The sequence below is a fragment of the Acartia tonsa genome, chromosome 6 (genome assembly GCF_053477335.1).
Source record: "Acartia tonsa isolate MP-2025a chromosome 6, ASM5347733v1, whole genome shotgun sequence".
Taxonomy (NCBI): domain Eukaryota; kingdom Metazoa; phylum Arthropoda; class Copepoda; order Calanoida; family Acartiidae; genus Acartia; species Acartia tonsa.
This window is the reverse complement of record NC_137265.1, coordinates 20,732,998-20,751,717: the sequence shown is the minus strand read 5'-3', so window position 1 is coordinate 20,751,717 and position 18,720 is coordinate 20,732,998. Positions and strand designations below refer to the sequence as shown.

The 18,720-nt window shown below is 31.3% G+C and overlaps 2 protein-coding genes across 2 annotated transcripts in view; one reads left to right on the top strand and one right to left on the bottom strand.

The window, feature by feature from the left end:
* Mondo (MLX interacting protein mondo) overlaps positions 1–18,720 on the top strand; it is a 372,455-nt gene that overhangs the window by 279,151 nt on the left and 74,584 nt on the right. The window lies entirely within an intron of this gene.
* The window catches only part of LOC145322064 (ero1-like protein), a 29,847-nt gene continuing 24,590 nt past the window's right edge, over positions 13,464–18,720 (bottom strand). Inside the window, exons 11-14 of the mRNA XM_080163835.1 lie at positions 18,269–18,360; positions 14,694–14,844; positions 14,444–14,524; positions 13,464–14,097 (exon numbers count right to left, since the gene is read on the bottom strand). Coding sequence (XP_080019961.1) covers positions 13,936–14,097; positions 14,444–14,524; positions 14,694–14,844; positions 18,269–18,360 — 486 coding nt within the window. The 3' untranslated portion in view covers positions 13,464–13,935. The remainder of the gene's footprint in view (positions 14,098–14,443; positions 14,525–14,693; positions 14,845–18,268; positions 18,361–18,720) is intronic.

The following is an 18,720-nucleotide window of genomic DNA, read 5'->3' as shown; positions in this document are numbered from 1 at the left end:
AATATTTGAGAAAAAAATGAATACACTTAAGGTACAAATATTCAGATTTTTTATCATTCCCTAGGGGGAACTAAATAAATAAGGGGGGGGGGGGGATTGATCGTGTACAAAATGAAATTGGGATATTTTTTTTATATTATTCTTTTACAATTGTATCTTCATGAAATAACATGAGAAAAAAATGTAAATATAAAAGGTCAACATTTTTTAGGTGATTTTTTAAATCAAATATTTCTTAATTTAATTAAACTAAAATAGAACGCTTCTAATAGTCATTAAATCATTTTACCAGACTTTGAAACCATATAATATCCACTTAAAAAAAAAACTGGTTCTTGTCCTACTTAGAAATAATGTATTATATCGTATTATAGACAATTTTCCAGGAATACTAAAATAAAAATTATGATATTAATACCATTTTTACATGCCCCAACCGGCCGCACCTGGAATTAGTGTTGAATATTACTATCTGCGGAAAACTGTATACAATAAAATGCGGCAAATAGCTAATAATTAGTTATTTATCGCATCGTTAGTTATTTTTAGAAATTTTAAATCAAATTTATTTAAATATTATCAGATGTATTATTTCTTATATTTTGAATGTATATTTTGCAAAAAATAAGATGTTCCGAATGAAAGAAATTTAAAAGGCAATACAATATAATCACTTTCGTAGAATCTATGCTCTAATCTAATTCGTGCCACAAGTAACAGATAAAGAATAGATAAAAATAAGAAAACTAAAGCATTCCCCCTTAATTTTTAAATGAAACATAAATATGAGAGGAGTAGTTTTTCTATCAATACCTAACCCCTGCAGAGCATATTTCTACTGGGTTGTCCTGTACCCGATAATTTCTAACCTTAACCTATTCTAAAATAAAGAAAAAACAAGGATGACAACATCCATAAGTAGCGAAGCACAAACAATTAAATAAGAATTTAGATATTAGTTGTCAAAAGCATGTACAGGGTGTCCCTCGTAAACTGGTTTTTTTGAAACGCTTATTACTCCCTTAATATTTGAGGTATCTTCGTAAAATAAAAACTATTTGACAGCCTACTACTGACCATTTTATGGGGTAATGATGAAAAATCCACAAAATAAACAAGAAAAATTCTACGAGGTATTTCATAAGAGGTTCATTTTATTGAATTTAGACTAACCCACAAGAAAATATTTGCTTTGTGAACTTTAAGATTAGTTAGGATCCAAACGGCTGGTCGCTCAGACTTTCTAAGCACAAAAATAGAACAGGCTTGACATGGCATACCAGAAATTCTCAATATTCAAGAATCTGAAGTGTAATATAAGTAAACAATACGTAAAAAAAGGCATAATATTGATCTTCTTTGTTAATTTTTCATGTGAGCTCGCTTCAAATGCACACAAGAACCTGAAATATACCAGATTTTTTAATTAGACTACAATGCCAGTTCTAATAATGTCTGGAGTAAGTCTTTGTGATCCACCGTTTGACCACCAGCTGCTTTAAAAGTTAACTAAGGCATATTTTTCTTGTGGATTAGTCTTATATTCACTAAAATCAGCCTGTTATGTATTACCTTGTAGATTTTTTCTATTAACTTTGCGGATTTTTCATCACTATATCATTAAATGGTCTGTAGTAGGCTGCCAAATACTTTTTATTTTACGAAGATACCTCAAATATTAGGGGAGTAACAAACGTTTTAAAAAAAACAGTTTACGAGGGACACCCTGTATATTAGGAAAAAATCACGAAACCTTTTCAACATTTGTTTTTAATTTCTTAATATTTATATTTCAGTACTATGATAAACTGACTGATGGTTAAATAAATTACATAGTGGATGCTCAAAACAACGGGAAATTTAATTTTGATATGTTTAACTACAAAATTTAAAAAAAAACGGACCAGAAACACCAAAGATATGAGGAAAAATGTAAAAAATATAAAAATAGCCAAAAACCTGAAAAAAAGGCAATTCTGACCGTCATAGTTGTTTTCTTTAAACGATAGAAAATTCAATTTTGATATCTTTAACTGAAAAAATTTTGGAAATCGGGCCATAAACACCAAAGGTATGGAAGAAAATGTGAAAAATACAAAAATAGCCTAAAACCTGCTTAAAGACAGTCTGACCGTCATAGTTGTTTTCTTAAATCGACAGGAAATTCAATTTTGATATCTTTAACTGAAAAAATTTTGGAAATCGGACCATAAACACCAAAGATATGGAGAAAAATGTGAAAAATACAAAAATAGCCTAAAACCTGCTAAAAAGCGGTCCGACCGCCATTGATGTTTTATAGTTAATTGTGCTCCTTAATAATAGGAATGTTGTCAAAAAATTTCAGCCTTTTATCTTTTATAGGGGCCGAGAAATTTACGTTTCCCCCAAACTAAGACGGACAGACGGACGGACAGACGGACATTTCAAATTATAGAGTAGCTTCGCTACTAAAAACACGAAGTCCCCTCAGTTTAAAACTTGGGGGCGGGGTGGGGGGTAGAGTCAATTGGTCACTCTGAGGATATTCCCATAATTAAAGATATTGGTAGATGGTAAATTAATAGTAGACAAATATTTATTACAGCTCTCTGTTCATTATTTTATTAGAATCTTTGTCAATGTTACTGAATTGTATGGGGTACGATGACAATACCTTTTTTAGTAGCGAAGCTACTCTATAATTTGAAATGTCCGTCTGTCCGTCTGTCTGTATGTCCGTATGTCCGTATGTCCGTATGTCTGTCTTAGTTTGGGGGAAACGTGATTTTCTCGGCTCCTATAAAAGATAAAAGGCTGAAATTTTTTGACAACATTCCCATTATCAAGGAGCACAATTAACTATAAAACATCAATGGCGATAGGACCGCTTTTTAGCAGGTTTTATGCTATTTCTATATTTTTCACATTTTTCTCCATATCTTTGGTGTTTATGGTTCGATTTCCAAAATTTTTTCAGTTATAGAATCAAAATTAAATTTCCTGTCGTTTTAAGAAAACAACTATGACGGTCAGACTGACTTTAAGCAGGTTTTAGGCTATTTTTGTATTTTTCACATTTTTCTCCATACTTGGTGTTTATGGCCCAATTTCCAAAGTTTTTCAGTTATAGATATCAAAATTAAATTTCTTTTTGTTTTAAGAACACATCTATGGGGGTCAGACTGCCTTTTTGCAGGTTTTTGGCTATTTTTATATTTTTTACATTTTTCTTCATATCTTTGGTGTTTATGGTCCGTTTTTTTTAATTTTTGTAGTTAAAAATATCAAAATTAAATTTCCCGTTGTTCTGAGCATCCAGTATGTAATTTACTTTGACCGTCAGTCTGTTAGTCATAGTACTGAAACATGAATAAATATTAAGAAATTAAAAACAAATGCTGAAAAGGTTTCGTGATTTTTTCATAATATACATGCTTTTGTCAACTAATATCTAAATTCTTATTTAATTGTTTATGCTTCGCTACTTATGGATGTTGTCATCCTTGTTTCTATACCATCTGTAACATGTGACAGACATATTGTCAGTTGTATATCAGTGAATATTTTGCTTCGAGAGGATTGAATAATATACGAGTATTCATCATGAAACCTGCTATCCAAGTCTAACTTTCATTCAATACACATTAATTATTTGGTAGCGGGGGAGATATCTTATCTAAGAATTAAGTAATTTTGTTTAAAAATAAAGTACATATAAAACATAATTTTAATAATAATTAACCAAGGGAAAGAAAAATCCTCAAACATCAAAAATATACATTCTCTTATGATATTTACTCCGAGATGATGACGTCCAATAAATAGGAGAGGGGTGGGGGGGGGGGGAGGTAAACCCTCATAAAACACTCCCCAAAGTAAACCTTGAATTTAGTTATCGACTATATGATTAACTTTTTGGATTTACTAATAGCAGAACGCTTTAATTTTCTTTAATTGTTTAAAATTATAATTACATGTATACTTTTTCATGAATCTCTTTTAAAGATTTATTATTTCTTTTCTGAGAAGTTTTTAGACTAAATAATACACCCAAAAAAGGCTTTCATTGAAACAATGTTTGGGAATAAATGTTTTCTATCTGACAAAGACTAAATTCATAACTTTTGCACCACGTCGTCTTCCTGTGACGTCATAAAATGAGGGAGATGATAGGAGAAGTGGGAAAGAAAATCCCTAAAAAAGAGATGGAGAATATGACGTCAGAGGAAGACGACGTGGTGCAAAAGTTATGTATTTTGGGCTTTCTCTTTCTATCTAAATAAGTTGAAAACATTCAATGCATCTATAAATTTTTGATTTTGGGTCATGAATTTTTTGTGATGGGTTATTAAAAGCCAACTAGACGTGTTATCCAATAGTTATATACAAAATTAAATTAAACGAATAAAACGGCGGTTTTCATACAGGTTTGAGGTTAGTACCTGCATAGTTAGGGCACTTTGGTATTGGCCGGACACGCGGGGGGGGGGGGGGTTAAACAATTATTTTTAAAAATAATTATTTTAAAAGATGGATGGAGGTTTTGTGATCGGGAGGCACTTTGAGGTAAAGCACTAATAGACCCCATGTTAAGCTTTTAGGCTTAAAAGTTCCTGCCTTCGAAACTTAATCACTTGAATGGGCTGTTTTTCAACACCTTTCCCTCTTTTACTTTTACATTGCTACTTTTCTTTCTAGTGGCGTTCTAATAATCCTGCCAAGATAATTGAAGCGCAACTGCTATTCAACTTTAGGATTAATGTAGAAATAAATGCAATACAACTCTTGAAATTTAATGGACACTGAATTTGCATGATAATTTTATAGCATTATCAAACACATGCTTGAGCAAATATCACAGTATAATTTGCCAATTTACCTCTAACTTAAAGTGGACCATATTGTATGTTTAGATTAGGTTATGTTAGTTAAAGTTATGGGAGTTCAGCTGTAATTATGATTTGAGGTTTTGTGAGTTTTAACTATTTTACAAATATATTCACTATTGTAAAAAACCGGGTTCTTTTGCAGATTTGAATGAGTTCCGAGGGCTCTTTTCTCTTTCAAAACAATTCCCTATTACTAACTTTCTTGCACTATCTTACTCCTTTCTAAGAATCTCTTTTCTGGGTTGAAAATGATGTTTACTGTATTAAATTCCACAAGTTGAATTAACAAAAAATGTTGTTTTGACTGTTTGAGGGGATCTTATGTGTGCAATATTTGTAAAAATAACGTGTAAAGTGAAGGTAAATGGAGATTCCCCACAATAATGGATATACAATTTATGTGGATATTATGACATTGGAAAAATTGTCGTCAATTTAGCTTGCTATTTTTGACATCCCTATTTGTTCAGTTCTTTCATCCAGTAGGATGGTAGGGGATGAGAGTGGGTTCGTTATTTTTGCCAGCTACTCCCACTTTATTAGAGTACATGATAATTTGGTGTAAGATCCAAGTAATAATAAATCCATTCATACAATATTCAACATGCGTGCGCAGCTTATATTTATGAGTTTTGTACGTTTGATTCCTAATTTAATCTTGTTTTCAAAGTCATATATAAGTAATCCAATTTTAGTTACACAAAAATCTAAATTTTGCAATAGATTATAAAACGGGTTGATGTCTTTTTTTTTCAGAATAGGTTCGAAACCATGTATCGTATCGTATTTTAGACAACTTCACATGAATAATAAAATAGAAATAATAATATAAATATAATAATAGTAATAACAGTTTTGTAAGCCCTAGACTTCAGCACCTCGGGGCTAACAAGTCTCTGGGGTTGTAGCGCCTAGTATGCATATAAGGCACTTGGCATCAAAAGTGTTGATTTTTTTGTAGTCCATGGGTTAAAAACATAGCTTAAAACATAAAATTTAAGTCACCCTATAGTCATAAAGTAGCCTTTCTATAAAATGTTCTTCTAGAAATTGAAATGTTTAATATGTTTTTAAAAAGTTTACATAAAACACAGATGTAACTTTTTAATTCTAACATATATAATTTCAAAACAATTAAATGTAAGAAATCTGCATTAAAAGATCAGAATTCACCTTACTTAGTTTTTTGATCGGCGGCTAATTCAGATTCCTATATTGTACAGAACATATATTGTACACGTGGGTTTTGACTAGTTTTTCAGATAATTAAGGTGTATTTTCGTGGTTATTTTTTTCTAATACGGTTAAAACTTTATACTTTAACTAGCGATCAACCCCATAGAGGCCTCTAGTGACACTTGTAATTGAGAGGGGGAGGGGAAGCAACACCCACTTATCAAATTTTAGTTTTTAAAGAAAAAGTGTGGGGACATTTTTTCTCTTTTTCCACAAAGAAGTTATAAACCATTCCAGGACCAATAAAAAGCTACATTGTTAATAACAACCATATTGGTTCAGTGGTAAGCAATATCCTCCGGTACTAACAGACAGACAGACAAATATTCTCTTACTTTTATATAAGGGTAGATTCTCGGTCTTCAGGGTGTCTGTCATAAGTTTTTGTTGTGGCTAAGATATAAGTAGTTCAGCTTCTACTTAACCAAGGTTCATTCGTTCGTCAATTAAGATAATTTACTTTGATATATGTGGCTAACTGGAATTTTTCATTAAAATGTTATTTGCGTTTTTTCCTTCGCTTATGAACGTTTTTTCTTACCTTTTTGTACTTTTTTAGCAAAAATACTTTTAAGTTAAATCTTATTTCCTGAAGTTATTTACAGGCATTAATGTAAATATTTTAATTTGCTTAATTAATGTGCATTCAAATAGTATATCAGTCCTCAACAACTTTTTGCGGATTTTCTCAGAAATTGTTAAAATTTGCAAATGAGATAAAATTATACTAGGGAAAACACAAATTTATAACAGAATTATAAGTTTATAAAATCAGGGGATAAATTGACTTATATTGCTAATGATAATACACAAAATTACTCCTTTTGTAGATACAATCAATGATTGAAACGTTTGGACACTCAAATAATGAACTAACCAATAAAATTCACTAAAGTCCCCAAAGTCGAAACTAACTTATAAGAAAACGTTATTTTAAAACTTTGGGGACTAGTGTAATAAACTGCCCATTGTCACCTCTCTCTCCCTCTCTCTCTGTCTCTCTGTGTGTATAATGCTGCTAATGACATTATCATTTTCTATCATCTCACAGTTAAGCTCTAGTTTATGCACTAACAATGAATATAAGATATACGTGGATATGTGGACAGGAAAAAAATTTTACGTCAATTTAGCTTGCTAATATTGGTCCATTCGTTCATCCAGTAGGATTGAGGGAGGAGATAAAGGGGTTGGATTCTGGGTATCGTTATTTTACCCAGCTGCGAGCATCACTTTATCAGAGTACATGGAAATCTGGTGCAACATCCAAGTAATAATATATCCATTGTACTAACACACCAACAGGGATTATAATTATAAAGATGAACACAAAGCAAAACTTTCTGGATTGCTGGGGGGTAAGCAGTTTTTTAAAAAGTTTTTTTTTAAACTTACAGAAAAGCTTTGCAAAATGACAGAAATTCCAAAATGAACATTTATAAGTTTTAAAGTAAAGAGACAATTCTATCAATTAGTGACGTACAGTCCCTTGACTTGTAGAATAGCTTCGCTTTTGAAAATGTGTATTTGCGCAAGATAAATATAAATATGAGTTTAAGCCCAACAGGTGTGAAAAGCATAAATTTAGTTTGTTTTCATAATTTTGATCCTTTAATATTCCTTCACAAATCCAGGAAATTTTCCCTTAAAGTGCCTTGTTGAGCATGGAAAACAGTTAAAAAGGGATGGGGAGTTTTGCTTTTTTTACTTCAGGTTAGATTTGGTGAAGGGCAGAAATTAAGGGTTAAGGCAAAATATTAACTCACCTCCCCATTTTTTTTCATTTTATTTAAAAAATATGAGTGGTGGTGGTGGGGGGGGGGGGGTCAGTTCTAATCAGGCACTTTATGTAATCACCCAAAACCCTTAACTAATACTCAAAAATAAGAATAAGTAAGTTGTTAATAGCGAAGCTATTTTACAATTTACTTAATTGTGTTGTTCTCTTCCTGCTTCTAACTTACAAATATAAAATTTCATTTTTATACAATCTTTACTTTAAACCATTAACATTCCCAAATCCAAAAAAATATCTAGGCTAAGAGATACGGTTCTTAGCCTTACATTAATATTAATATCTATTTGAGGCTTAGGAAAACTTAACTCCAAGGCTAGCATAGAAAATTTAATACAAATAGGCTTATTGTGTTTAATATTAAGTTAAATGAATTATAAAGAGCTTTGCTCGAACGTATACACAATCAATATGTTATTACTTGGATGTTGCACAAGATTTTTATATACTCTTGTAAATGATACTCGCAGCTGGCTAAAATAACGATTCCACCCATCCAACCCCTTTACCCCATCCCCTCCCCTTCTATGGGATGAAGGAACTGACCAATATATGAGGTCCATATTAGCAAGTTAAATTGACGAAAAAGTTTTCCCTATATATCCACCTAAATCCTATATCCATTGTATACAGAGAGTTTTCTGAGTATGTGAAAATTGCACATTAATAACAAGAAATGCATATGAATGAATTTGCCAAGAAAGTAGATAAGAAGGAGAGTAACTTAAAGACAAATATCGTAGGCTTGCCTATCTCAACTCACTTTAATCTAAGAATATTGCTTTGCTTTTATGTAATCCTATTATATAAAGTAGTAAGGCTTTTTGTTTTTGAAGTTTAAAATCTCAATAACTACTGAACTAATAGGGTTCTCTAATTCAAGTAAGCTTCACATAGATCCTGTGATGGTTCTAGGCTATTTCATTCATCCGGTAGTTACGTCATAAAGTTCCTATTATAAAGACGGCTGTTCACGGACACATAAAAAAGTTAGGACCCCTTCCTCCTAACCTTATTGCACACATAGAATTAGAGACTCATAAGTTGGACATTAGACTAGTTAACATAGACCATTTTCCTGTCCTATCCAACTTTCCAGGTTTTCCTAACTCTAAAATGGTAATTAATATCTATGTATGCAGAGTTAAGCAAAACCACAACTCCTAAACTAGTCTAGGGAATTTTAAAGTTTTTTACAAAGATTCAAATATGGCAAAAAAATCTTTATATTTATTTAATTTCTATCTTTGACATAACAAAGACAAAATATGAATAAAACTATAACAGATTTTCATTTAAATTATGCACTGCATATAGCAGTGACAGAGATAAATATTTAAAGGGGAAAAGCATAAATATGTTTTCTCTTATTCATTCGAATCCGGTGGATAGGACCTGGTTGTCATCCATACGAAAAAACTATGTCTAGCACCGAATTATATCCAGCTTTCTACGGATATAGAATGTACAATCATAAGATTAAAACCAGTTTTTTTTAGCCGGTGCCTTCGACACCTCAGGGCTAAAAAAACTAGTTTTATTCTTATAATTGTACATTCTATATCCGCGGAAAGCAGTTTATAATACGATGCGAGAAATAACTAATAAACAATGTTAAGAGATCATTAAGAATGAGTTTAAAATACTAGCGACTATATAGATATATATACTCTAAGGAAAGGGCATGATGATATAACCAATCAAGCCTTGACTTGGAACCCCCACGTAGGAAAGAGGAAACCAGGTAGACCAAAAACAACCTGGAGGAGGGAACTCTTAAGTGAACTGAAAGAAAAGAAAATTCCATCTTTCAGCAATGCCTCAAAACGTGCCCAAAAAAAGGAAGATTGGAGAACCATTGTGCATGGCCTACGTTCTGCCGAGAACTAAAAGGCAATGATGATGATGATATAGATATATAAACGAGCCTCCCTTTTTCTTTGGGGTGGATATATTTTTCAGGGGCGATATCCCCTTGGAGGTTGGAGGTACCCTACCTCCAGAATCCTTCCCTGGAAATGATAAGCTTCACTATAATGTAGAAATATATTGATCTCAGATATCGAGATACTTCGCTACAGACTGAAACATACACTCACAGAGACATTATGTTATTTTTAATCATGAAATAGAGAACATCTCTTGGATAAATTAATTAATAACAATCAGAATCTTTGTTTTATTCCTGAAGTACATGCATGGGGAAAATTAATTTGGCATAAAGATAAGCTCATCATGCGTCACATTCATTATAATTTGAGGGATGGATAGTTTTTAAAAGCGAAGCTTTTCTATAATTAAAGACGGTCCGTCCGTCCGAGATAGTTAGCTTTTATTCGTTAATTTAGGCATGTTAGAATTGTCCTATCGATTTCAAACTTTGCATGGTGGTTCCTGTAGTAGTTAGGTACGATTTATAAAGCGTTGCAACTCTATAATCGTTTCCAGAATGTCCGTATGTCCATTTTAAACATGTTGATTTTTTTACTTTTTTAACAACAAATTTTTATGTGATCAAATCATCCGATTGATTTGATTTTTGGTATATTGATTCCTGGGAGAACAAAGTATAATGTTATAAGCGAAGCAACTCTATAATCAAGTCCTAAAAATGTAGGTATGTCCATAAACATTATCCTGTATAAAGCAATTTTTCAACAAATTTACTTTTGCTTCGACTCTTATATATTTATATTCTGATTATTTAGTTCTGACAATATATAGGTGTTAATGTCCGTTTGTCCTACCGTTTTAGTGCTTCGCTTTTATGGATGTTGTTATCCTTGTTTAGTAGAGAAGCTTTGAGAGTGAGGGGATATTGGAGTACCCAAAGAGTTATAATGACGAACTCTCATTCACTGTCTTAAACTTTGGGTACTTTTCAAAAGCTTTTTTAGAATATTAAAAGTTTCCACCACTGATTTTGTTTATAATCATTAGGAATGTACACCAAATTATCGTCCATTGTATTATTCATAAAGATCCCTAAGCAAAGCTACTCTTTAACTTAGAAGTGTCCGTCCTTTCTTACATATTTGCGGAATTAAAAATTAACTTCTGACTTGGTGCAGCTTTAAATGAGCTAATGACGTAGTTTCATAAATTTGTTATCACAATAGCAGATTTTTTTTTATTTTAGTGATATTTCTCTATATTTGCCCATGTTCGTTTGTCCCTCTGATTTTTTTCTGGGGGGTGGACAAAGCAGTTTATAGAATTGTTTTGTTGCTGATTGAAATACAAAAAGTGCACTTCATTTCTTTAATCCAATACTTGTAAGCAATACTTTTTAGCAACCCATTTTCCCCTTTATACAAACACTACAAGAAATAACTTCTACATAGATTTTTATTATTCACATTTTTTTGTACTATCGTCTACGCCTCTAGAGGACTCTAGGGAAATCGATTCTCAAATTTACCTTCAATGTTATAAGAAATTTGATTTAAGGGGGAGGGTCAGGGGACACTTTCTTGAAAGTGGTAATACCAACCCCCAAATTAGTTAAAGCTATACTCTAGACCTTCTAGAAGCTTCACTATTAAGGAGAACCTTATCTGTCCAACGGTTAGCAATTTTTAAGGTACAGACATACAAACATCCTGTTGCTTTTATAAAATGACGTTTAGAGTAGCTACGCTGATTATAAAAAGGTGTGGAATATCCTATCCTACTAATTATCCATGCCTGCGACATTTATTATACTTTATCGTCTTACTTAGCCAATTGTAATAGGGCCTAGAATCATGCACAACACAGCCACACAAATGGATATAGAATAAGTGGATATTGTGACACTGCAATTTTTGTCGTCAATTTAGTTTGATATATTATTCGATACCTTCCTCCTTGATCACTGGGGGTGGATGGGTTATCGTTATATCAGCCAGCTGGGAGAAACATTTTATCAGGGTATGCAAGAATCTCTTACAATATCCATGTATTCTATTATCCATTGCCACAGCACAGATATTTCGTTTCGTCTTCTCCGCAAAAATACTTGTTTTTTATAGCAAAGCTACTCAAGTGTCTGATATGTATTGGAAGTTTGTCTGGAAAGGTTCACAAGGCTTATGGCAAGACTCTATTGAAACATCCATAATAACATAATTTCAACCTCCTTTTACCAAAGTTCGCTCTAAGTTTTAGCTTATATTTTCAAACATCTTAACTATTCTCAATCATTTTTGTTTACATTATCAATACATAAAACATTAGGTTTCTAATTTTGCTAAGATGTAAATTCTCGAGAGTGAATGAACACCCTATAGCGCATCCATAATATTCAAAGGGGTGATAAAAAAAATACAAAAATATTTTTAACAGTTTGAGAGATCTTAAAGAACAGACTTACATAAATCCTACTTCTTGTAAATGAAAGTATAGAACTGAAATTTACAATACAGTACAAAATATGAAAAAAGAACAAGTAAGAAGGTTTCTTCAAAAGCACAACCAGTTAAAATTCTTTTTATCTCTAAAAAGTTACAAATCTAAATAGGTATGTCTTTTTCTTGATTTTTTTTGTATCACTTTCGCGTAATTTTCTTAGCACAAAACAGATTAGTATGACTATGTGGTATCCACTTTGTTATGAGCTAGTTTTTAGCAGAGCAGCTACACTTTCACTTTGTCAGTATGTCCGTACCTACACTACACATAGTTGATTAGTATGACTATGTGGTATCCACTTTGTTCTGCGCTAGTTTTTAGTAGAGCCAGGAATATATAAGGTATAACCAACAAGCAAAACAAATCTAAATTAATATTTGGGGGGCAAATGGAGAGGTCGTCAATTTTACGATGTGTTGCCCCCCAACGACAGCTGAAAAACACGTATAGGTTTCGTGATTTTCTTCCGAATTAATTTCGTCATTGGTATGAGCTGGTCCGTACCTACATAGATTTTAGTTGATTAGTATGACTATGTGGTATCCACTTTGTTATGCGCTAGTTTTTAGGAGAGCAGCTACTCTTTCACTTTGTCAGAATGTCCGTACTTACATAGATTTTAGTTGATTAGTATGACCATGTGGTATCCACTTTGTTATGTGCTAGTTTTTAGGAGAGCAGCTACTCTTTCACTTTGTCAGAATGTCCGTACTTACATAGATTTTAGTTGATTAGTATGACCATATCCACTTTGTTATGCGCTAGTTTAGATTTAGGTAAGTGTAAATTTTCTCGATAACTTAAAATTTGTTGATTAAAGTTTTTTGTATTCTAAACATTGAAAATTACTTTTTTAATATCACTAAAATATTGATATGTTCCTTATTATTATAGAGGTTATTGGTCTCTGAGCTGCCCAAAATCCAAAAAATTTAAAGGTTCAAAACAATTTTCGCTAACGTAAAGGGTAGGTAGGATGCATTAGCAAATATAATTTTCAGATAAAGGTTGTGCAATCAAATTGTTGTTTTGTCTCTAGAACGTTTATCAATCAAAGAACGGTTCAGGTTCGCCTTCGGTGTGCAGTGCAGTGTACCTGACCTTAAGAGGTTAACTGGTTTAGTTCTTCTTATAGGCTTGAAAAATAATATATCAAAACAAAAGGATAATCTGATTAAATGTTATTTATTAGCACATTTAGCAGTTTTAGTATAAAAATATAAATATTTCATAATATATTAAAAAATACGTTTTATCACAGCCGTTATGTAGAATAAATAAAAATAAATAAAGCATTCTTTTAAAGCCTACTTATCAACAATTAAAATAAGAATAAAACAGATAAAAACACATTAATTATCATATGAACAATGAGCAATTTTTTATAAACACATAGGAAGAAACTGGAATAAGGTATAATCAGCAAGAAAAATAATTTTGAAATCAAATGATTCAGGAGACGATAAAATAAAATAAAATCTGCTAGAGGGATTTTGTTTGGAAAATATTTCTCCCCTTTAAATAATCTAACTCCCAAATAAATTTTTTTCTCGCTTGTTCGATACAGCTAAAGAAATAAAATTTTTGGTATTTTGATACCCATATCACTTATAACACAGAATTTCTATTTTCTTCTTTGTATTAATCACGAAACTCCTCTAGCTCCATAAGACTAGTAGAAACCCTGCCAAATGCATTGACAAGTGCTACAACTTCATGTCTGGTCAGCCTCAGGTCTTCAGTGGGAGTGAACAGGATCTTGAGAGCAGTGCCTATACCTGTCACTTGCAGTTTCCCCCATACCTTAATAATAATAACAAATAGAAAATTAGATTTGTTAAGAACTTAACATACAAATCTATCTTTATTTTTCATGTTCTTGAGTTACTTAAATGAGTGCATTGCATGGATCTTAGTGATAAGATAATTGACGATAAATTCATAAACTTCCATAATTAACATAAACAAAAAACAAAGACGTCCAAGCTTTTTTTTGGGATGGGGGGGGGGGGGGCTGTTAGAATAAGGGGTTTGAGGGATGTCCCCAACCTTCCTGGGTGCATTATTTCAAGGTGTTAACTGTTAATTCAAACTTTCTAATAAAAATGGCCTTCAAAATACAGTTTAAAGTAGATTTAAAGTGTGATACCTTGCATCTCTCACAACCCATACAGTCCATCAGATGAGAAATTTCACGAAACTTTTGCTTGAATTCAGAAAACAACTCTCCCTGAAAATTTGTAAAAATATATTAAATTGTTTTTTTGAAGCAAACATAATTGTATAGTTTTAATTGTGAAAATAAAAAATGGGGGGGGGGGGGGGTTAGAATTTAACCCCTCGCTACCTAAAGTGCCTCTAATTGAATAACTAACCTAACAAATTAAAACTAAACTCACCTTTTTCAATTCATCCGACTTGAAGAGATCATTTTCATCGAAATGATACTTGAACTGAGTTGCTGCCTGTACAAGTTCCTGGACCTGGCTGCTAATATCGCTGTCCTTGTAGTCCTGGCTCAACAGAACACTTCCAGCTTTCCCAATAGCTCTGAAATTCAACAATTATCAAACAGTACACCCAAATGCAGAGGCGAAATATACTATCCACACCTCTCCGCAAGAATCCGCAGAGTGTGGCGATAAAATTAAGGCCTATATTTCATGTTTTCATTTACAGTTAAATCCTTCTTTCCCCTTCTTCAGAGATATTTAAGTTTTTTTTAAAAAATTAAAATCCTTATCATTAAAATAACAACAACGACTTTTAATTTTCAGGGTTAATATATTGCCTATCAAAAATATTTTATATTGAAATACGAATATTGACAATTAATAAGATGAACTTTTGAAATGAAATAAATTATACACTTATTTTTAATATCCCTGAAAATTTTACCTTACTGAATTTGAAATTTATATCTGTCTGCTAAAATGTCCATAACATTTACATGAATAACTCCCAGTGTGGTAAAAAAAATAATAATATTAATTTGCTGTAATTTATAACAGATTTTTAATGTAATAGCGTACGTATTAGATTTTATACGATATATTATATGCAAGCATTGGATTTTTTTATTACATCCATAGCAGTGCCGCATTTTTTTGCGGTAACCAAGACGAAATTTAAATTATATCCCGCAAACATGTATTCAATTTGCAAATGAAACAAGGATGACAACATCCATAAAAGCAAAGCATTGAAATGGTAGGACAAACGGACATTAACATTTGTATAGTGTCAGAACTGAATGATCAGAATATAAATGTATAAGAGTCAAACCAAAATTGAAAGTAAATTTGTTGAAAAACAGCTAGATACATGATAATGTTTATGGACATACTTACATTTTTAGGACTTGATTATAGAGTTGCTTCGCTTATAACATTATACTTTGTTGTCCCAGAAATTAATATACCAAAAATCAGATCAATTGGATGATTAAATCACATTAAAATTTGTTGTTAAAAAAGTAAAAAAAACAACATGTTTAAAATGGACGTACGGACATTCTGGTAATGATTATAGAGTTGCTACGCTTTCTAAATCGTACCTAACTACTAAAGGAATCACCATGCAAAGTTTGAAATCGATAGGACAATTTTAACATGCCTAAATTAACGAAAAAAGCTATCCGTTACGGACGGACAGACCGACCCTAATTATAGAAAAGCTTTGCTTTTAAAAATAGTCAGAAACATTGAATATTAAAAGGGTTCAGAAGCTGCGGGTAAGCCTCAGTGAAATCGTCATATTATAACTTTAAAATTAAGCTGGATATCTAAACATGTTTCTTAACAGCCACTCTCCTGGTTAAAATCTTTATTTTGCACACCTGCGGAATTTGAGGCTTGTGTGCGGCTGTCGATCCCTTGAAATTACTATTTTTAGCCCAACATAAGAAAACGATATATTCTATGATAACAGCTGATTAGATAAACAATACTTCCTTTTAATGAAAAAATATGTATTTTTTGCAAAAATCATGTTTTAAATTTTTTAAAAAAGTTATACAGCTTAAAAAATAAAAATAAATAATTTTTATTTTACACCTTTTTTTATTTTGCTGCCTTAATAAGGAAATATTTAATATATTTGAATCGGCTTAATGCAATTTTTTATCTTTTTTTATGATTATTCAATACATATGAAAAAGTAACATTTAAAAATCTCGCCACAAGAAGATTTAACAAACAAAACATTGATTTTGAGTACGATTTGATTTTTAAGATTTAGAAAAACTATAGAAATATTCAAAGTTAAGTGTTTGTTTGCATTTTGAAAAAATAATTTTGCCCTGTTCTATTTGATTAGAAATTTTCAAACAAACTTCATTTTATAAAAGATTAATATTTTTTAATGTTTTTTAAAACATATTACTTTAGATTGGTTAAAAGTTTATTTTTCTATGTGATTTAGGGGTTGCAATTTTTTGCAAATTACGTTTTTTGGCTTTTCATTCAAATAAGTTGCACAATTCTGGTTTTTACTGTATAAATTTATTAAATGACTTCAGAAAAACATATTATAATCCTTACATTTACTTTTTTTTTCTAACAATCTGTTTTTTAGGAGACTTTTTATATCGCTGACAAAAATGGCATTATTCTGCAAAAAAATATTTTTTTTGCAAATATAAAGATATGAAAGTATTTAATAAATGGTTAACTTTAATTTTTGTTTTAGAAAAATGCATTATTGTTTCTTATAAGATAAAAATAAGGTATTGCGAATATTTGCTGCAATTTGAATGCGATTTTATTGCAAAAAGGAGGACATAGGATTTTAGTTTGAACAGATTATGATTCTGGACCCAAAATTACATAGGACTGAAGTTTTCCTTTGTTGATTGCTGAAAGTTAAAGTTTCTTGCTCTAGAATTGCTATGTGAGTAGGTAATAATTACCTAATTAAAACATTTGTTTTAATCAACAATAAAACTTGTCATGGTTCTGTTACAAAATTAGGGTCTGAGGTGGGTTCTTAAAAAACATTTACCCCACTAAAATCAGTTTGGAACATTATAACCAGTGGGGCAAATAAAAAATTTGGTAATATTGATTCTTAAAAAACTTTTAACCCACTGGTTATAATGTTCCAAAATGATTTTTTGAGTGAGGATAAATTTTCCCCGCTAGACCACTTTTTTGGGACAAAAAATTACTTGACAAAAAATCCCAATCTTAAACACAGCTTCACATTGTAATTTTTAAAAAAATTAAAACTAATAAATCAAAGTAAAAGGAATTATCTGCTTACAATTGACTCCAAAAAAAATTGCTCTTAAAAAAGGGAACAAATTGCTGAGAAAAATTGTCTTCTCATTTTAGGTATAAGCCTATACAAAATTGCGACAAAATGGGGTGCCAAGTTTAATTTGAATTAAAATTAAAATTTTTTTTGTCTTTGTTGGTATTTGTTTTTTTAGACATGTTTTTTATGCTTAATTTAGATATTTGAAAATTTGAAAAATCTCTGAATTAAAAAAAAATATTCCAAATTTAATTATGGCTACCCAACTTATCCACTGAACTAGGGAACACTCTTTGGAACATTATTTTGCCCCACTTTTTTTCTCAATTGATTTTTTTTTTTAAGAATGAGAATCACATTTGATGTTCCAAAACAATGGGAAAACAAGGGAGCAATTGAGTGTTCCAAACTAGTGTTCCAAAGTTCAGTGGGGTAAGGTTTTTTAAGAACCCACCTCTGATTATTACTCCCATAAAAAAAAGTAAGAGGATGTCTATGAATAATCTATTTGTGTGTCTGTACCGAGGGATCTTGATAAACGCTGAACCGATATGGTTCTCCTTTACAATGTAGCTCTTAATATGTCCTGTAAAGCGCATACCATAACAACTTATTTATTAAATAGTACAAAAGGAAATACAATCATTTTTGGAAGATATGTGAAGAAGAGGCATATATTAATTAAAAGTAGTGGCAGTAGACAATCAAATCAATATACCTCAACTCAACCAGATACAAGTAAAACATGTTCTTCAACCATTCAGGCCCCTTGTTTCCGGTCAGCTTAGGATCAAATCTCTTCAAAAATTCCTAAAAAATCAATGATTATTTTTTGGTTAAAATTGATTGAAAGCTTCAATTTCAATAAAACAATTAATATAGCTTTACATTATGAACCTAGTTTGAACCTAAGCTTTCATCCAATCAAAAATGATTTTAAAAGAGGAAAAAGTGAATATAGACAATATCCTTGGGATATAAAGAGATAAGACAATGGCCGATAGATTGAAATATACATCCAAAATGATGATACACAACAATATTACTTCTTCTGTAAAAGTTAATTTAAAACTTAAGGAATAGTAAAATAAACTTTCTAGTGTCCCCTCTCTCCCCTATAATATCCTATCGCAAGAAAACCGTACATCTTTTAACGAAACTGTCTGTCAC